Source organism: Haliaeetus leucocephalus, unplaced genomic scaffold, assembly GCF_000737465.1.
Source record: "Haliaeetus leucocephalus isolate CR32 unplaced genomic scaffold, Haliaeetus_leucocephalus-4.0 Scaffold373, whole genome shotgun sequence".
Classification (NCBI taxonomy): Eukaryota; Metazoa; Chordata; class Aves; order Accipitriformes; family Accipitridae; genus Haliaeetus; species Haliaeetus leucocephalus.
This window is the reverse complement of record NW_010972809.1, coordinates 6,422,113-6,439,242: the sequence shown is the minus strand read 5'-3', so window position 1 is coordinate 6,439,242 and position 17,130 is coordinate 6,422,113. Positions and strand designations below refer to the sequence as shown.

Here is a 17,130-nt window from a genome sequence, read left to right as displayed (position 1 = left end):
CAGCTTCTCAGTGGGAACCACATTAATATTGCCACAAAAATGCAAACAGTAGTGCCTTTGATAAAGCAATTTGGCATATCTTAAGCAGAAGGATGTTTTGTTTTCCTAAGATACAACACTGTTTTCAGTACGGGGACCTGCCGTATGTGCCAGCATATGGAGAGAAAATACCGGTTTTGTTAACATTTGTGTTCGGAAGCCGTGAGGCGGGGACGAAGGAGGCGGCTGCCTTTGCGGTTGCAAAGCAATCTCTGTTATTGCTAGGGGGACAGCACAGGAAGCCCAAAAGTGAGTGCCAGTGGTGGAGATGTTGGTAGCCAGCAGTTAGCCTCCTGGGCTTAGCTCTCCCCAGAGCACCCTGCCAAGCGCTCTCCTCCTCCTCACCTTCGCTTTAGCTCTTCCCATCATGTGCAAGAGCAAGACTGGTCCCCACTGCCGCCTGCCTCCCAGTGCAGAGTGGAAAAGCTTTACTGGCCATACAGTAGGCATCTTTGTGGATACTGTGAAAATGCCTTTCAGTACTTTCTGGTGTCCCGTGGGTATTATATATTTGGTTAGTGCATTATTTTGATTTTTAGACTGCCTTTGGTTCAAGAATCCTGAAAGGAAGCTGTTGTGCAACTGTTTTAATCTGATTTTACAAGCCGATTCCAGCTTGATTCCCAGCACAAAGAAACAAAGAAGAGCTCAGTTGTATTTTTCATCCAAAAGTAAAAGGCCCTCCTCCTTTGAAGATCTTCTGTAGAGTGTTATGTTTAGAGAGTGATTTGCTATTGTTTAAATTTAATCTCCATAATTACATTGGGATTGGATTAATGACGGGTTATTTTTCTGAGTCATTATTTTCTGGCACTCGCAGCTATTGAGCATAAAGCCAGGTCTTCATCGGATGTAAACTGGCATCGCTCCACTGAAGTTAGTGGAATAATTCCACTTTATATTGTGGCGGCCCAGATGTGATATTATAGCTGTTTCGAAGAAAGCACCCTTTTGGTGTTTGTTGGCCTTGAATCTTCTTATTATTTTTAAGCTGTCTAGGCCTTAACTTCCAATTGCAGTATATTTATAGTAGCGCAGCTAGCTGTTGTCCCTAGATCACTTCAGCTGGACCCAGAGGGATCAACCAAAGGTGCAGTGCCAGATTCAATCATAAGTATCTTGACTTTTTTCTGTTTAAAAACTGCTTTTTATCACCAAGAGTGCCAGTGGGAAACATTCATTACTGATGTCCAGTGACCTTTTACATACTCTTATCTATAAGAACAAACCTTGGTCTCTTCGTTGGAGATGCTGTACTGCAAATCCAGGGGAGATGTCTGGGAAGCAGAGGGACTGCTCCTTTTTTGAAATTGGTTATTTTTGCTCATTCTGCTTTTCAGAAGGGGATGGAGAGGGAGGGATCTGGGGAGACCTGGCACATAGGAGAGTGGCAGCAGGAGCAGTAGGCAACGTGCTTGACGTAGGGGACAGAGCTGTCACCACGATTGGCGTGATAGAAACAGTCTTTTCTTAGAGATCCTGAGGGGCTGTGTAGAGTTGCTGTGATCATGGAAGGTAATTTGAAGTCGCTGAGCTGAGAGCAAGGTGGAAAGAAAGGATCTCCCCCACCCTTCTGCATGTTGGGCAGGGGAGGATTTGCTTTCAGATCTTTTATTTTACTGTCTCACCTGAATTTCTTCTATTTTAAAGAATTTTCTTGCTCGCTACTTGTGAAATGGCGTGCTAATAAATACTAGTTTGGAGAATGGGAAGGTTTTGCTTTCTTTTGGGTCCTTGCTGTAAAGAGAAAGCGGTCAGTTGTATCTCTAAGCAGTAGTGGATTTAGGATGTTGCTGCAGTGGGTTAGACCGCACATCTCTTTAGCCTGGTATCCAGCTGACGGTGGCACGTACTATACATGAGTGTGAAAATCAGACAGCAGTGATCCTTTTCCTGATGCATCCTCACTACTTCCAGGAGCCATCTGATTTTGCTGCTGGCCTGCTGTTGCTTCTGCGGGTCCACTCAGTACAACTTCTGTTTCCTTGTTAAACAGCAGAAAGTAGCTGTGAAGCCTTTTAGACTTCTGTTCTTCCCATTTTAAGATGTTAAACTGGTACTTTGTTCTCTTTGGGTTGTACTCTTTGCCCTTTCCTAGACAGTATTTAGGAAATACTGCTTATTTTAGTAATAAAGGTCAGCTTTAATCTTTAATAGTAACACTGCTTCCACAGTCGTGATGCCTGCCACTGAGGCAGGACTTCTTTGGGAGACTTGGTGTCTTTTTTCGGATTGACCTGATAGATTTGGAAAATACAGACAAGTCTTCAGGGCATGTCTTCAGAGTAAAAAGGATGTACTGCAGGTCCCATCCACATAGACCCCTGTGTCTGATGGTCTAGATAGGCACTTTTTGTGAAATAGGAGGCAAATTGTAAGACCCGACTGAAGACTCAGTCTTGCACTGAAGTTGGACATCCCTCAGCCTGGATGTATGAAAGACTTGCACGCCTGAAAGCTCGTCTTTTGTCCTCCCCCACGGTGTGTCAGTTAGTCTTATAAAAGTACTACTAATTTCTATATTAATATTCTTCTATATTAATCCTGCCCTTTACTTTGATTCTTACTGCCTTTTGCTTCTTTTCACAGCATCTGTGACCAAGGCTGAGGGGTTTTTTTAAGCTTATATAAATTTTTTCCTGTGCAAACTATTGACAGCAATTATTGAAGAAATTCTGGTGATGCAGCTGTAAGGTTGCAGCAGTAGATCAGTCATATATGTACATGGCCCTTTTATTAGAGGGGACTGTTGGAGCTGTGGTAATGCTTAAAGTATTTGAGGCCTAATCCACTGCTTCATTGCTCCAGATGTGATAAATGCTGTTGACTTAATGCAGAAATTGGTGACGTAAAATGGAGAAATTGCCTCTGTGCTTATTATGTAGCCGTGGTGGCGAATCTCCTGTTAACAACTCCAGTTTTCAGGGGCTTTCTCATTTTATTAGGGAGGGGGTCATGTACGAAGGCTGAGAAGAAATGAGTAGGAATGGCTTATATTTGTACTCAAACTGAATTCACGAACACTTGTGCAAAATGCGCACTTTGCATAAGCAGGCTATGAATACTGGTTGCTTTTGCTGGAGTGTGGTTGCAGTGGTTCTGCAAAACCAAGTCATCATTGAAGATCTTGGGGTGCAAAAGATTCTTCAGAAGTTTCAGCCTTGCTGGGGACAGGACGGATGCAGAATGTCTCATCCCAAATAATCCTATCTCATTCATTTGCGACCCCACTTCTTCTCTGCCCCCTCCAAGAAGCCAAGGTGTCATGGAAATTATAACTATTTGTATAGACAATTTATTTTAAAAAAATTTCCTTTTGGAGCTCTAGGTTATGAGTATACATGTTAGTATTTTTGCCTTTAGCTCCTACAATATGAGCTAGAGACTTTCTTAAGCCACCGTTGAGATTCTCACCTGAGCACCTGACCTAACGCTTTTCCCAGTAGCTGAGAACTGGAGAAAACAACCAAATATCAGGACACTTGGTGCTGCTGTTCTGAGTGAAAATTCTGTTTCCTTGGGAAAGACTGTTGTCCCATTATTTCTGCATACCAGTTACTTTAGATCCAAAAAGAAATGCTGAAAATTCCTACACATGAAGAAAGTTTATTTCCATGACTGTGATTAGGGTTACATTTCCTTTGGTCCAAGGTGTATGCAACACAGTTGAAATGGAAGTAGGATGGTATAGTTACCAAAATAGATGCATTGTGTTAATGTCGTCTTTTTTTTTTTTTTTTTTTTTGTGCAGTGTTTTTAAAGTAACAAGTATTGTAAGCAGTATGTTATTTTTAAACCAAGCACATTTTGTGCTGAAATTGGCTATTGCAACGCTGGGTTAGAATTAGAATACACAAAATTCAGAACCACAGTAACCCTAATTTTGCCATTCTTGCCTTTTTAACTGCTTAACAATAGTGTTGTGTTTGTATAGTATTTAAAAATATTTGTCAAGGGGAATGTAGAGAGCTACTGGCAGGCTTTTCTGTTAACTGTGCATGCTCAGCCATTCCGCTCAGAAATGAGCTGTAATGAAAACTCAGGGGCGAGTACTCCTGGTGTCCACAGCTCAGACCCTCCTTTGCATTGCAAGTGAAGGAGCAGCCGAAGCCCCAGCCAGGATGGGGGCAGAGACCTGCATGGTGGAGCAGACAGTCCCTTTGGCTCAGAGGACGTACACCCATGATGGGCTAAAACCTCTGTTTGCCATCTCCCTTCCCAGCTTGCCCTGGTACGTGCATGCCTGGATCTGTAGTCTCCAAGGAGCTACTCTGGCAAATGAGTAATAATGTTCAGGATAATACAGTCTGACTACAAGGATGATTTTATACAGCTACAGTTCGTGTCGTGACCCTACAATCCCTGGTTTTGCCTGGCTTGGTCCTGACGTTCCGGCCAGCACTGGGGAGAGGTTACGGAAGGCCAGCACCACTCAGGGCTGCTTGCTTTCAACCTGCCCCGGCTGTGAGCTGCCTGATTTTTTCCCTGCAAAGGCTTTGCGCAGTTGGGACATGCACGTGTCCGTCTTCGGACGGAAATTAGCTTTGGATTTCACATGTCACTGATCAGGCCGACCTGAACGAATTCATGTGGAAAAAATAACAATTGGAAAGCAACTTGAGAAATTATTTCTCCTTTTTGCTGTTGCCTTGTATTTAGGCGTGCGCTGTCTGCATTTTGAATACGAGGTCATCTGATGCATTGTAACGCGATAGCAGTACAGACTGGGTAATCCTGGGAACCGGCAGCTCGGATCTTGCCTTTCCACATTTTACTGTTCTAAAACTTGACTTCTTTGTTAAAAATGAACAGTTTCCAGGGGGTAAAAAGCCCCCAGAGAAGAACTGTTGGCATTTTATATTTTTAAGCTGTCTTGCTGAATGAAAACAGTTGATTATTAACTTGATGGGGTGACAATGACTATATAGAACTTAAATATCTCACCACTCCCACAAAGAAAAAAAAAACCACCCTCCATTGTATCATGGGAAGATACATAGCCAGAAAAACTTTCCAACTCGTTAAACTTTTATACTTGCTTCATACAAGCTTAATGTGGGCTTTTTTCCATCCTGTGATGTTGTAGAGATGCTTCTGAACACAGCTGAGGAGGACACCATCAACTTAACCAGTATTTGTTTCTGAACGTGCCTTTCTTATAACACAAAAGATAAATTACTTAACCTGAAGGATTAAAAAAAAGGTTTCCTTGTTTGTGTGTTTCAGGTTGTTTATTCTGCCAAGCCTGATAATGAAATCAGTCTGATGTTTCCCCTGTAATCAGTTTAGTCAGCTTCTGTGATTGCGTGGGGTATTCGGACAAGGACAAGGATAAAGGAAGAAAGTTTTAAAAAACAGGAAAATACTATTGTAAATATATCGGGCAAGTTATAAACTGGGAAAGGGTATTCGGAGTCAAGCATCATACCTGCTGCTACTTTTGAAGCTTTGGGGTAGATGTTTTGGTGGGTTTTACTTCCTCCTGTGGCTTGTGTTTGACTTTTTAGAAGAGGAGTATGGGAAAATACTGATTTAAGGGACTAGAGCCTGGCTATATCACTTTTAAACTGCATATTTTTTAGTGGAAGTGAGTGGAGGTCAGGCCACCGTAGCTGACTTGAGGTCAGAAAGGAACAACAAAAAGTGACATTTGGGCTCATTTTGAGCCCTGTGCCAGGTGGGACAGCCCTGTGCTCTCCCTCGTGCACTTGGAGAGGCCATGTCACATCTTGGTGTGGGGCCATAGCTGGCAGGAAGCACTGAATATTCCCTTTGCTGTTTCTCTCTGGTGTAATTTTAGTTTTCCGGCACCCTGATGCAGTTCTGCTGCTCATCCTGGTTGTGTCCTTCCCGTTGCTCTTCCTGATTCTCCTTTATCGTCCTTAGCTGGGAGCCCAGGGAAAGCCACCCCGCTGCATCTCGCCCGCAGGTCAGCTCGTCCCCCGCAACAGCATGGGAGGGGACGTGGGTTTCGGCTGGTCTTTGCACCCTTGAGCAAGGACTTAAGTTCTAAATCGAGAATCGTTGCTTCATACACATGTCTCTCCAAACCCGTGGATTTAGACATTCCCTCACCATTAATTACATCCTCTCGTCTTGTAGCAGCAAGTAAAAAGGCCAAGTTGGGCACGTCGTCCTGCTGCAAGCAGCCGAACGCGGTTTCTTGTTCATTGGATGCTTGCAAGTTTCTGAAAGTACGTGGCCACTCTGTTTTGGGAGGTGTATCCTGTGTGGCTCGCCTCGGGATGGGGAGTAACTGGGCAGCTCAGGCCCCTTCTCAGGGGGTGTACATGCAAGTGATGCCAACCAGTCCAGTATTGCCAGAGTCGTTCCCAATTAAACGCAGGGGCAGATGCTTCAAAGGGAAGCTCAGGTTGCTGATAACTGATGGCCAGTGAGGTAATTCCTAGGTGGCACTGGAAGTGAGTGGTACCATCCTTTGCCTTGGTGGAATCTCTGACGGAGGTGCTGGGTGTCACCACCTCATTTCTGGAAGCCACAATGTCCGGTCACCCATGTTTGTCAGTCATTTGACATCTAAACTGCTCAGGCAGATGCAGTGTGAGACTGCCAAAATTGGCAGCGGTGTCCGACTCTGACAGCAGTTTGCCAGTTTGCCTGTTCACACCGTGGCATCTCCCAGTGCGGTGTCCCACAAAATGCTCGGCAGCAGTCATGCGGAGGTGAAAAGATTTCCAGGCGAGCTTCAGAGAGAAGGATGTGACTAACTGTCTCACAGGGAGCCAGGACGTGGACCCAGCCAGATGAGGCAGCTCACATGAAAGGGCTGCCAAAGGAAAGGGAGAGGACACGGATGAAACTGGGACTGAGGGATGAGGAGGAACAGGCAGTCGGGAAAGGTAGAGGGGAAAATCTCTGTGGGCTGTTTCCAGCGGCCGGGAGATGTCTCTGCTCTCCGGGGAGGTAACCCGTGAGTAAAGCAACGAACCTCAAGCATGCTGGCCGTCGTTCCTGGCTCTGCCACTGCCTGTCCTTGGACAAGTCACTCTCCTGGTGACTCAGTATCCCAGCTGTAAAACAGGGATTGCTGCTTACCTCATGGGATGTTGTGAGGGTAGGCTCGTGGACGCCTTTGCAGTTTGATATATTAAGTGGAGGGGAGCAACAAAAAGTGAGCACAAAGACAAATGTGAAAAGGGATCTGTACTTCCCTCGCCACCTTCTCTGAATGTAATTATGTCCCTAATGATAATATAATGGTGACTTATTCATCATTGACTCCTTCACTTGCACTGGTGGGAACAGTTTTTTGGTTTTATTTTTTTTCCCCCTCAGGGTTTTGAAGATGCAGTTTTGTATGTTTATATAATATGTTAATGTTTCAAACAATTTCTAATAGCAAATTAGAAGAAATTATGAACAATAAATCAAAGTCAGACCAAACCAAGATGTAATCAAGTAACACAAGAGTGGGCCTAGAAGTAGAGTTTGCAAAGGGAGCCTCAAACAGAGAAAATGCAAATCCTGCAGCCTGAAGAAGGAAGGGGGGGTTCTGGTTTGCGTCTCTCTTAAACCCTGTACCTGATAGCGTACGTGAGGAGAGCTAAGACCAGAAAGCAGAAGGGGTCACTCCTTCTCAGCTCTCTCATTCTCAAATAAGATTCTGCAAAAGGAAGGGGAGCTCTGGTTAATTTTAACCCTTGAAATAAATGTCAGGTTAATCTTACTTTGCTCACAAGGCAGTCCGATGGCTAACACACAAACCCGGGAGCCAGAAAACAGCAGTTTTTAGGACAGTTAGGGAATTGGTTGACCTGGTGCTAACACTTAATTCTGTCCGTGCCTTTATGTGCTAAAGCAAAATGGAACTAATTGTCTCCTCTGTTGGAAGAGGGATGCGAGTCTTGAGGAAATGCGGAAAAAACCATGGAAATCCACAGGTGGAGAATGCTGGGGGCGGTCACAGCTTCAGAGTTTTACACAGGAGCAAAATGCATGGTCATATTTCACCTGTCCAAGCTGGCTTTTCTTTAAAAAATAGGAAATCTCAAAGGCATTGGCTAGAGAAGAGGAACATTCATCTTTTCTTAGTACTGTATTTGAAAGGCTTTAGCTGCATAAGCTTTCCTGGCACTTGCCAAGGCTGTCGTTGGAGAAAAATAGGATTCTTGGTTTGTTTTGAAGGAACAGGTGGCGGCATGTGGAAACCTTTTGTTGTTAAATTTTAGTCATGGTTCCTTTTTAACTTTTCTTTCCTTTTCCCATCTGCAGTTGAGTATGACAAGGAGTTCACGCCTCACCAGCGGCACCACAAGGAGTTCAAATTTAATTTGTCTCAGATTCCTGAGGGCGAGGCCGTTACAGCCGCTGAGTTTCGGATCTACAAGGACTGCGTTGCAGGGAGCTTTAAAAACCAAACCTTCCTTATCAGCATCTACCAAGTGCTGCAGGAACATCAGAACAGGTATGCAAGAGGGGGCTCGAACTATGCCATCAGCTGCTGTCCTGGGGAAGCCTGAGCTTGTGCATTCGTGTTGGGAGGACTGCTAAGTAAATATTGGTTTTGTTCACATTAACGGGGTTATGTTATTGCATGGTCCTTTCCTTGTGGGAAATGGGCATGGTAGAGTGGAACATGGACCTCAGCCGGAGAAAGTCCATGGTATTGTAGCCCAGGGTGTCACTTAGCTGCAGCCTTTGTGTTGTCTATTTTAAATAGAGCAGGAATCTGATGTGAGGCAGTAGATTTTTAAACCAAAGTTATTATGCTGGCATTGCTCTTGTGTACTGAAATAAATACATCCCCTTTCAACTTAATACTACCAGCATAAAAAGCATAGCCTGTTTGAAAAATACTGGTAATTAGTGCAGACTTGACTGGGTCTCAGCTGGACTTATAGTAAAGTAAATAAAGCAGAAGAAAATTCAGCATGCTAACCACAGGTACAAAATCACTCCTGGGCTCTCAGTGGCAATGAGATAGGCAAAAGAGAGAGATGCAGGGTAGAAACTGTGACACAAAAATCCAAACAAGTGTAAATGGAGTGATTAATTTTAAAAGGGTAATGTTTCAGATGGGGGAATCACGTAAGGCTAAAAGATGGAAATACATGGTCAATTAAATGTCAGAGTAATGCTGTGGTACAAAAGTGTTTCATTACTTCTGCTGAAACGTGTCAGGACTGTAACTGTTCCTCTGCTGCAGGCAGAGAAAAAGAAATCAGAAACAGCGGTGTGTAAAATAAGCTCTGTTTCTTTTCTCTGTGAAGGTTTCTTGGGTGTTTTCCTTTCTGGTCCTTCTTTCTCCAGCCTTTCCATTGAGACCATTTGGGGTGATCTGCCTTTCATGATTTGCTGTTGTGAGGGCAACATCAAACAGCTAGTGGCTGTTCTGTGGGGAGTGTGGCCTCTGGGGAAATGGAGAGAAATACTTGGGTATATAGGTGATGGGGAGGAAGGTGTTAGTTTAAAAGATCAGTGTTCCCTTTGCGCTTCGAGTTGCGGGTTGCTGGAGTGCCTCCTGGGGTAACGTGCTTGCTGGTTAGGATGTTACATCAATGCCCGCTTGAAGAGCTGATGGAAGTCCAGAGGGTCATGCAGATTTCATACATGTTAGCTGTATTGTTCATTTAAAGCCACAATGAATAAAAAATGGTGAGTGTTGGCCTGTTTTAGATTTCATAAGTAGAGATCCCACCTCTGGAGCTGGAGGAAAACCTCTGCCAAGTGTCTGTCTATGGAAGCAATCAATACACTGCTCCGTGACGGTCACCAAAGCAGGGCACAGTAGGACAACTTTCAACTTTGATGTGTATATAACATTTTTTCAGAGTAAACCGGGCAAGCAAGTAAAGTATTGCGGGAAAGAGAATAAAGTACAGGATACAGCCCCTGAAGTACCTTGTTCCCAAGAAAATTGCTAACTCTTCGTTCTCAAAGTGGCTGCATGCAGCAATGATGCTGGCACCTCGTATCTTTGTTTCAAGTGCCATGCCAGAAACGTGCCAAAATCGGACTGCGCTGTGAAGCTGCGGTCCTTTGGCACCGGGCACTTTGGCATCTGCACGTGCTGGGCATCACTGGGTGCTAGGAACCTCCTTACGGACAGAGCAGAGGCAGCAGCTCGGGTGGGGATCACCAGGGTGGTCTCTCTCTAGAGCTGGCGAGTATTTTGGGTCTTTCAGTTCCCTTCCATCGGGTTTCTCTGCCGCTGCTGGTGGCCATGCCAAGAGGATCCCGCCGTTGGGACTGGGAATCATAAAGCAGCTTCCTCCGGGTCCAGACTGCCAGCAATTTGCCATCCCTCCTGACATGGGCTAGGCGTGAACCGCTGACCCAGGGATGAGTGTCTGTAGTTCATTACTAACCTCTGACTCATCCAGTCCCTCAAGGCTCCCTTTTTGTTTCTTTTTCTTCTTTATTTATTTATTTTTACTGGTGGGAAGGAGGGAGACCTTTGGCTAAAGAAACTTGTACTTCGGATGAGTCTGTGGGACTTGTCACGCCATCTGCACAGAGGTGGGCAAGATGTGGCTCACAGATTCTTGCAGCTGTAAAAAGGACGTGCCCTTTTCCACCCTTTTCCCTTTCAGCATAAAGGACTCTTTCATGTACATGTAAAATATAAAAGCACATATGAAAACACGTGTGCTTCTGTATAAATACATGCATATGTATGTATTCTCTCCAAGTATCTGTATATAAAAGTGTATATATATTAATTGTCATCTATATTAATTATCCTCTGTATATTAAAAATATGCAGATGTTAAAAGACAGTTAAAATAAGATATTAGAAGCTGCTTACCACTCTTCAGTGTTACCTTCAGCTGAGGTTCTGACTCCATAGGCTACTGCTGCTACAGATTCAAACATGCAGGCACATTGGTGACCCGGGTGGACTTTGGCCTGTAAACAATCTTGGAAACAAATACTAAAAGGTTGTATTTAGCTGTTCACCAATATCCCTGCATGGATGGGAAAAATGCCTCAGATTCTTCTGGTATGCCTTAAGGAGCTGTATTCTTTGAGTGGTTTTGGTTTTTGATCATCAATTCACTTACTTTTATGAGAAGGAATCCAAGGTGCTTTTTTCTCCCCCTTTTGTCTCAGTGTATTAATTTGGAATACAGCGTTTTCTTCTCCTATTGAGAACACTAGAAGGTTAAATGACAAGAAAAAATGCACTATTTTTGGAAGGAACTTGCTAAATATTTGTAAAGCTTCTGTTGCATTTTAGCAGACATCTTATGAGCCAGAAAATAACAGCTGCCTTTGACTTAAAAAAAACCCCAAAAAACAACACAACTAAAAAAAGTTGTGTCACACTTCCTTTAGACTAACAGTTTGAATAACAGCCTGATATTTCCTGACATTTTGTGACATTTTATTGCATAAGGAGGAGTCTGTACAGATCTTGAAGTCTAGCTGGTGAAGTAGCAGGTGAAACAGAAGGAGTTGACATAGCACCTTTTTTCATCTTGTTGTGCTGACAAATATTCCTTCTGGTTAGGAAAATTTGTCTCTAAAGGCCACAGAAGGTGCCTGTTCAGTCAACATTGGCAGTCTCCACAGAAAGTTCAATCACACCATGTTAATCTTGGCTTTTATGAGGTTAACAGTTGTCTGAGGTGATTATTGGTAGCTAATAAAATACTTTTGGGCACAAATAATTCTTAACTGGGCAGCTGGCATGTATGGATTTAAACCAGCAGTCTGCAAGAGAAAGGCAGTGTGCACCTCTGAGGGAAAAAATACAAAGAAAAAGAAACTTTCTCGCTCGTCAAAGAAATGAGTTTGGGAGGGCAGGAGATAAGAGAAGGCTTCAGTAAATACAAATCTTCACCAAAGCTCAGAGCCTGGAAGTATCCCTTGGCTCCAATTAAGTGTAATGAAGTGGCTTAATTCAGTATTACTTGAGCAAAGGAAAAAAAAAGCTCATCTGGACAGAAACAGCATGAGCGTGTGACTCCAGCCCAGATGTGTGCGCTGCTGCACGGAATTGCAAGACATTGCTGGCCATTCCCTGATGGCTAAAAACAAAACCAAGCCTGAGGCTAAAATTTCTACCGTTTACTGAATTATCAAACTGATTTTTGCCACTGCAGACAAGGCTAAAAGCAAGGATTATATGGGCCCATTTGAGGCTGTCTCCTGGATAGGGCTGTCTGCAGAGAGAGTGTGAACGATCAGAGATCAATGCTGATTGTAATAGTATGAAACCTTCGGGGAGAAATTTGACCCTCTCCTCGTGGAAGCTTCAGGCAGTGAAATGCACGTTGAAGACAGTGTGGTCTAAGTATGTTCTCTCTTAAAAAAGAAAACATTTTTAATACTGACTCACTTGTGTCAGTAATATTTTCATCTCCCCATTCCTTCCACCCTTTCATAAGGTAAAAAAAATAGTGCCTAGAAACTAGGCTTTTGTTTTCTAACCAAACCGCGGTTAACGGCCACATTTTGTCATAGCACAAACTGCTGGAGTTGTCAGTGGGACGCTGTGAAGAGATTAATGAAATCCTCAGGAAGGGTCAAGCTTGTGGCCAGCTGTCAGTGGTATGTATTTTGGATTGTGTAGAGAAGAGGCTTCACCAAACAGGGCTGAGGTGACGTCTAGTTTGCTCTGAGGGGGATGACTCTGGGTTTTGAAACAAGCTGTGGGATGTAGTGGCTGACGTTGGGAAAGGGAATGGGCCATACGTCTGCTGGATGCTCCTGCCCTTCAGCTTCTGACCCTCCAGAGTTTAAGAGGCTGTGTTGTTTGAAGGCTAGGGTGGGATTTTTTTCCTTCTTTTTTTTTCCTTTGGTATGTGCAGAAAGTGGAGAGATTTTCCAAAGCACCAGTTTAGGAAGACAAGTGGCATCAGCTTCCAGGTGCCTGTCCCACCTTGGCCATATCTGAGGGGACGTTTAGTTACAGCAGGCAGGAGCTGCACAGCCTCGAGTCTTCTCCCGTCGGTGGTACTGATGCACAGCTAAGCCCTGCACGTGGGCTTGCTTCTAAGGTGTAGTGTTGATTTTGTGGAAGGACCAGCAAAGCCCGCTGTGACTTCGGATACCTCTTGTGAAGGTCTCACTTACATGGCAATCCACTCCCAAGGGAAGGGAAGAAATTAGTTTGTCCCTGGAAACAGCTCATTAATTTCTTTTTCTTTCTCAAAACTTCCTTGCTCTCACCCGGAGAGGTGTCAGGTCAGGACTAGGGAAGGCAGTTTATGGTTGATCAAAGATGTTAGTCCTTGGTTTGGATCATCAGTATGTTTTCAAGTGTAAATATCCTGCTAATGCAGACCTCAAAACACTCCCACACTGTCCAAACAATTGATCTATGAAAAACACAGTGGCCTGTGTTAGTGATCAAAGGAAGATATGGTACCTTAATGGTCAAAGTTTATTAAACAGTTTCGTTTGCACCCAGAATGAAATACGAGGACTTGATGTGCAGAAAGATTCCTCCTATATGATAAGACATGTGTGGACATAGGTGTGCCCTCCCGAGTGGCTGCCTGGGGAGTATATGCTTCTCCTGAACACAGTTCCTTAAGGGTTAAGGCACTTGTTGGTTTTTAGCTGCCAGTTACAGTGGTAATAAAGTCTTACTCTTTGCAACAGGATATTTATACAAATGTGATCTGAGCTTCTTAATCTAAAGGGCAAATTGATTTGCCGGCAGTGTTTATAGCTTAGAAAATAAATAACTGTCCTCAACTGGGTTTTGGAATGGGTTGTGTAATACAAATGACAAAGCTAGCATCAATCTGTTTCAAGTTAGGGTCAGATTTGTATATAGTGTGCATATATTTGTATATGATAGAGCTGTTTCCATGATGCTATAGAGAAGCGCCTGTCCGCATTTCAGTTCAACTCCCACTGTGGGTATGTGATTTGTTGTGTTTTAGGGTGGTTGGCTTTTAGTAGTTTAAAAGTCAAAGTTATTCTGGATGAAACTTACTGGTTCCATAACCAGCTGGCTTTTTCTACCAAAAGTAAAGAATACCATATCAGTGCCGTATTTCTTTTCTTAAAGGACAAAAATAAATACTACCCCTTTGCCCTTTCCCCCATCTTCATGCCTCAAGCTGCATTTAAACTCTGAGGTGTTATACTGTGGCCATCATTACAGTTAGAACACCCCTTAGTCTCATTAAGTCATAGTCAAGGAAATGAGAAATACATCTCCTATCCTGGTGAGTTGGGATGATTTTTTTCTTTTTTCACTGTTCCTGTTAGTAAAATGTTCATTCCTCAGAGCTGTGAAGCTCAAGACCTTGAGCTGGATGTGGGGGGACCCCCTTGCACTCAAATATCAGTGTTGGATTTGCTGGGGATTAACACCGACCTGTGGGCTGAGCTTCCCACAGTCTTGGTCTGGGGAGACCACATTCTCTAGCTCTAGGCTCTGATCTTCCGCTCTTTGCCAGACGCAGCCTTGAAGCCAGTGTTTCACCCTGCTGCTCTTCCAGTGAGTCTACAAGATTTAACCCCCTGCCTTTGCAGACTTTACCACCTCGGGCGATGCCCGCAGCGGGACGTCCTTTTCAGCACAGGGGAGCTCTTATCAGACAGAGCGGTGGTGGTGTGAGGCTGAGCTTTCCTGTCCCTTCTTGTGTGTCCCCATGTCTGGATGCATCCCAGATGGGTCTCCCCTCCCCGTGCTGAACTGCAGACCTCCTCCAGAGTGTCCCAGCATCTCCATTCTGTACTTTTTCCTCCGCTGGCTGTCAATCCCTGCAAATTAGTGCCCAGTTGCTGGTGGTCTATTTCACCTTGGAAGTAACTTCATTTGTAGGTTGACAGCTCTTGATATTTTCTTCTTTGTTTCTAAGGAGCTCCTTAACAGGACGTGTGTGTCTCTCCTGGTCCTCTGGCCCACAGATAGTATAGCTTCTTCAGGACAGTTAACCTGAGCCTTACTCCTTCTCGCAAAATGATAGACACTGCCTTTGCTTTCTGTGGCAGCTTATTCCAGGTGCTGGCATTTCCCTGCCTGAGGCTCTCTGTATGAGCGAGTGCTGATTGATTAAATTTTGTACGGTGCTTTTAAATCTTTGGAGTAATGGTCATTTAGACATAAGAAGTTGTTAAGGTTTTGTATTGCATATGTTGGCAATACCTCATGCTGTGCAGGCTCTGCATACAGTCTGTTCTAGGAGTAATAAACACGTTTAAATTCAAAGTAGTGCTTACATCTACTGCAAGATGGTGGATCTACAGGTTTGAAAAGGCTGTGATTTCAAAATTCTATCTATGTGGAGCTCTGTTCAACTCTGTTAAGACTGAGTCAGTTGTGAGTGCAGTTATTAGTCTGTCGTTAGTGGATAAGAGCAAATAATTGTGCTAGTTTGCTATATGCAGGATAATTTTTACAGAAGGTTGATGTCAGTGCAAGCTAAGGACTCAGATGCTGAGGGACACAGAAGAGATTCTTTAGAAAGTGCATTAATTAAAATGTAAATCCCACACACTTCTGTGCAAAATTCCCTTTTGAGAAAATGCTGCTAGGCAGTCTAGACTATTATGTCAACTTGTCTTTGAAGAAAAGTAAACAAAAAGGTTCAGCTGAGGAACGTTTTAGAGACTTACAGTAATTAATGCTTTGGTAAATGGCTGTTGATGCGTAACAATCCTTTAAACACCTGGGTAATTGCAAGCTTTGAAGTTGGGCCAAAAATGTTGTTCCGAGATCTGTAATTAAAATAAGAGACCTTTAACTTGGTCATTTTGAAGGTGAGATTTCTGTTTGTTCTCACTGTCTCCCTGGTAAAACTTCTGCCTGGTCGAGGAGAGAAAGCTGGGGAGGGTGGGAAAGTAAAAGACCTAGTTCAACAGATGCTTCTTTAAATTTAGCTTTTTATAGCTTTGGTGTTTTTCCTGTAGCAAAGTTCCATGTTGTAATGTGTACCCAGAACAGAGAAATTATTTTAATGTGAACATTTCACTAAGTATAGTAACTAAGATTAACCACTTGACCTGGTTACTAATTTGACTAAATTCTAATCTAATTAGTGTTCAATTAAAGAGAATTAACACCCAGAGACATTTCGTTGAGAGGTTTACACAGGGGTTTCAGTTAACAAAATATTTATCTTACAGGGGGAAAGGCACTGAAGTTAAATGCAAGCTGTTTCTCCTATAAATGCCCTGAGTACATGGTTGGGATGCCGGCGTTAAGAATAGTAGTTATATTTGATATTTATATCTGACAAACCAGCTTGCTCTGAGGACACTGGAGCTAAATCCTGCCCTCTGAATTACACAGGTCGTATTTCTCTGGTAAACTGTGTACTTCTTTCTGTTTATTGCAGCCACTTGTGATTGCTCTGTTGACCTTTGCTTCTCCATCCTCCTCCAGAGTCTTCTGAAGGCCATGGAAACAGTCCCATTTATTTCTTGGGACTTGGGACCGTACTTTAGGGCCTTGATCCAGAACAAAGAGCTCCTGTTGGGAATCTCTAACTTGCATCTTCCTGTTTAATGTCCTCTCTTCTCTCAAGAAAGTTGTTTCAGCCTATTGCCTCAGTTTCTCCCATTCACTTGCTTCCCTTTAATAATCTAAGTTTAATACATATTATGCCTGCAGCACCCTTATTATGGAAATCATTAACTGAATGCATCCAGATGGTTAAGCACACTGAAAATAAGGATGAGACTGTCGGGCACCATAGTGACAATGAGATGACAGTAGCTGTATGAACACCCAGAGGCAGGTTTAAGAAGAGAGGATGTTAAGAAACTGCCTGTCTTGGTGATGAAATTTATCTTCTCTACACTGAATTTGAAAGTCCTGCTGTGCATGTGCCAGAGGTGCTGTGATGTCCTTGACATGCAGGGTTGCTTGGGCATGAAACCTCTGGACTGACTCTGCTTTCTTCAGCCTGTGCTGAGAGCAGATACTTGTTCCTCTCTGCATAATGATGCTGGCTTATGCATTTCTTCCAGCCTTTCTTTTTCTAGTTTTTCCTATTCTTCATGCTCCCTTCCTGTTTCCCTCAGGTCCTGTCTTGCCTCTGTTATTCTCAAATGCTGAAGTTTTCGGATATCCTTCCATTAATGTGACCGCGTACACGGTTGCGTGCTTTCTCTTGGAAGGCCACTGCCTGCCTCGCTGCATAGGATCAGTGTCATCACTTA

At 43.6% G+C, this 17,130-nt stretch overlaps 1 protein-coding gene across 1 annotated transcript in view; it reads left to right on the top strand.

Annotated features, from left to right (window-relative positions):
* The first annotated feature begins 4,160 nt into the window (after positions 1-4,160).
* The window catches only part of BMP6 (bone morphogenetic protein 6), a 30,878-nt gene continuing 17,908 nt past the window's right edge, over positions 4,161-17,130 (top strand). Inside the window, exons 1-4 of the mRNA XM_010573313.1 lie at positions 4,161-4,270; positions 5,926-5,968; positions 6,779-6,899; positions 8,272-8,464. Coding sequence (XP_010571615.1) covers positions 4,161-4,270; positions 5,926-5,968; positions 6,779-6,899; positions 8,272-8,464 — 467 coding nt within the window. The remainder of the gene's footprint in view (positions 4,271-5,925; positions 5,969-6,778; positions 6,900-8,271; positions 8,465-17,130) is intronic.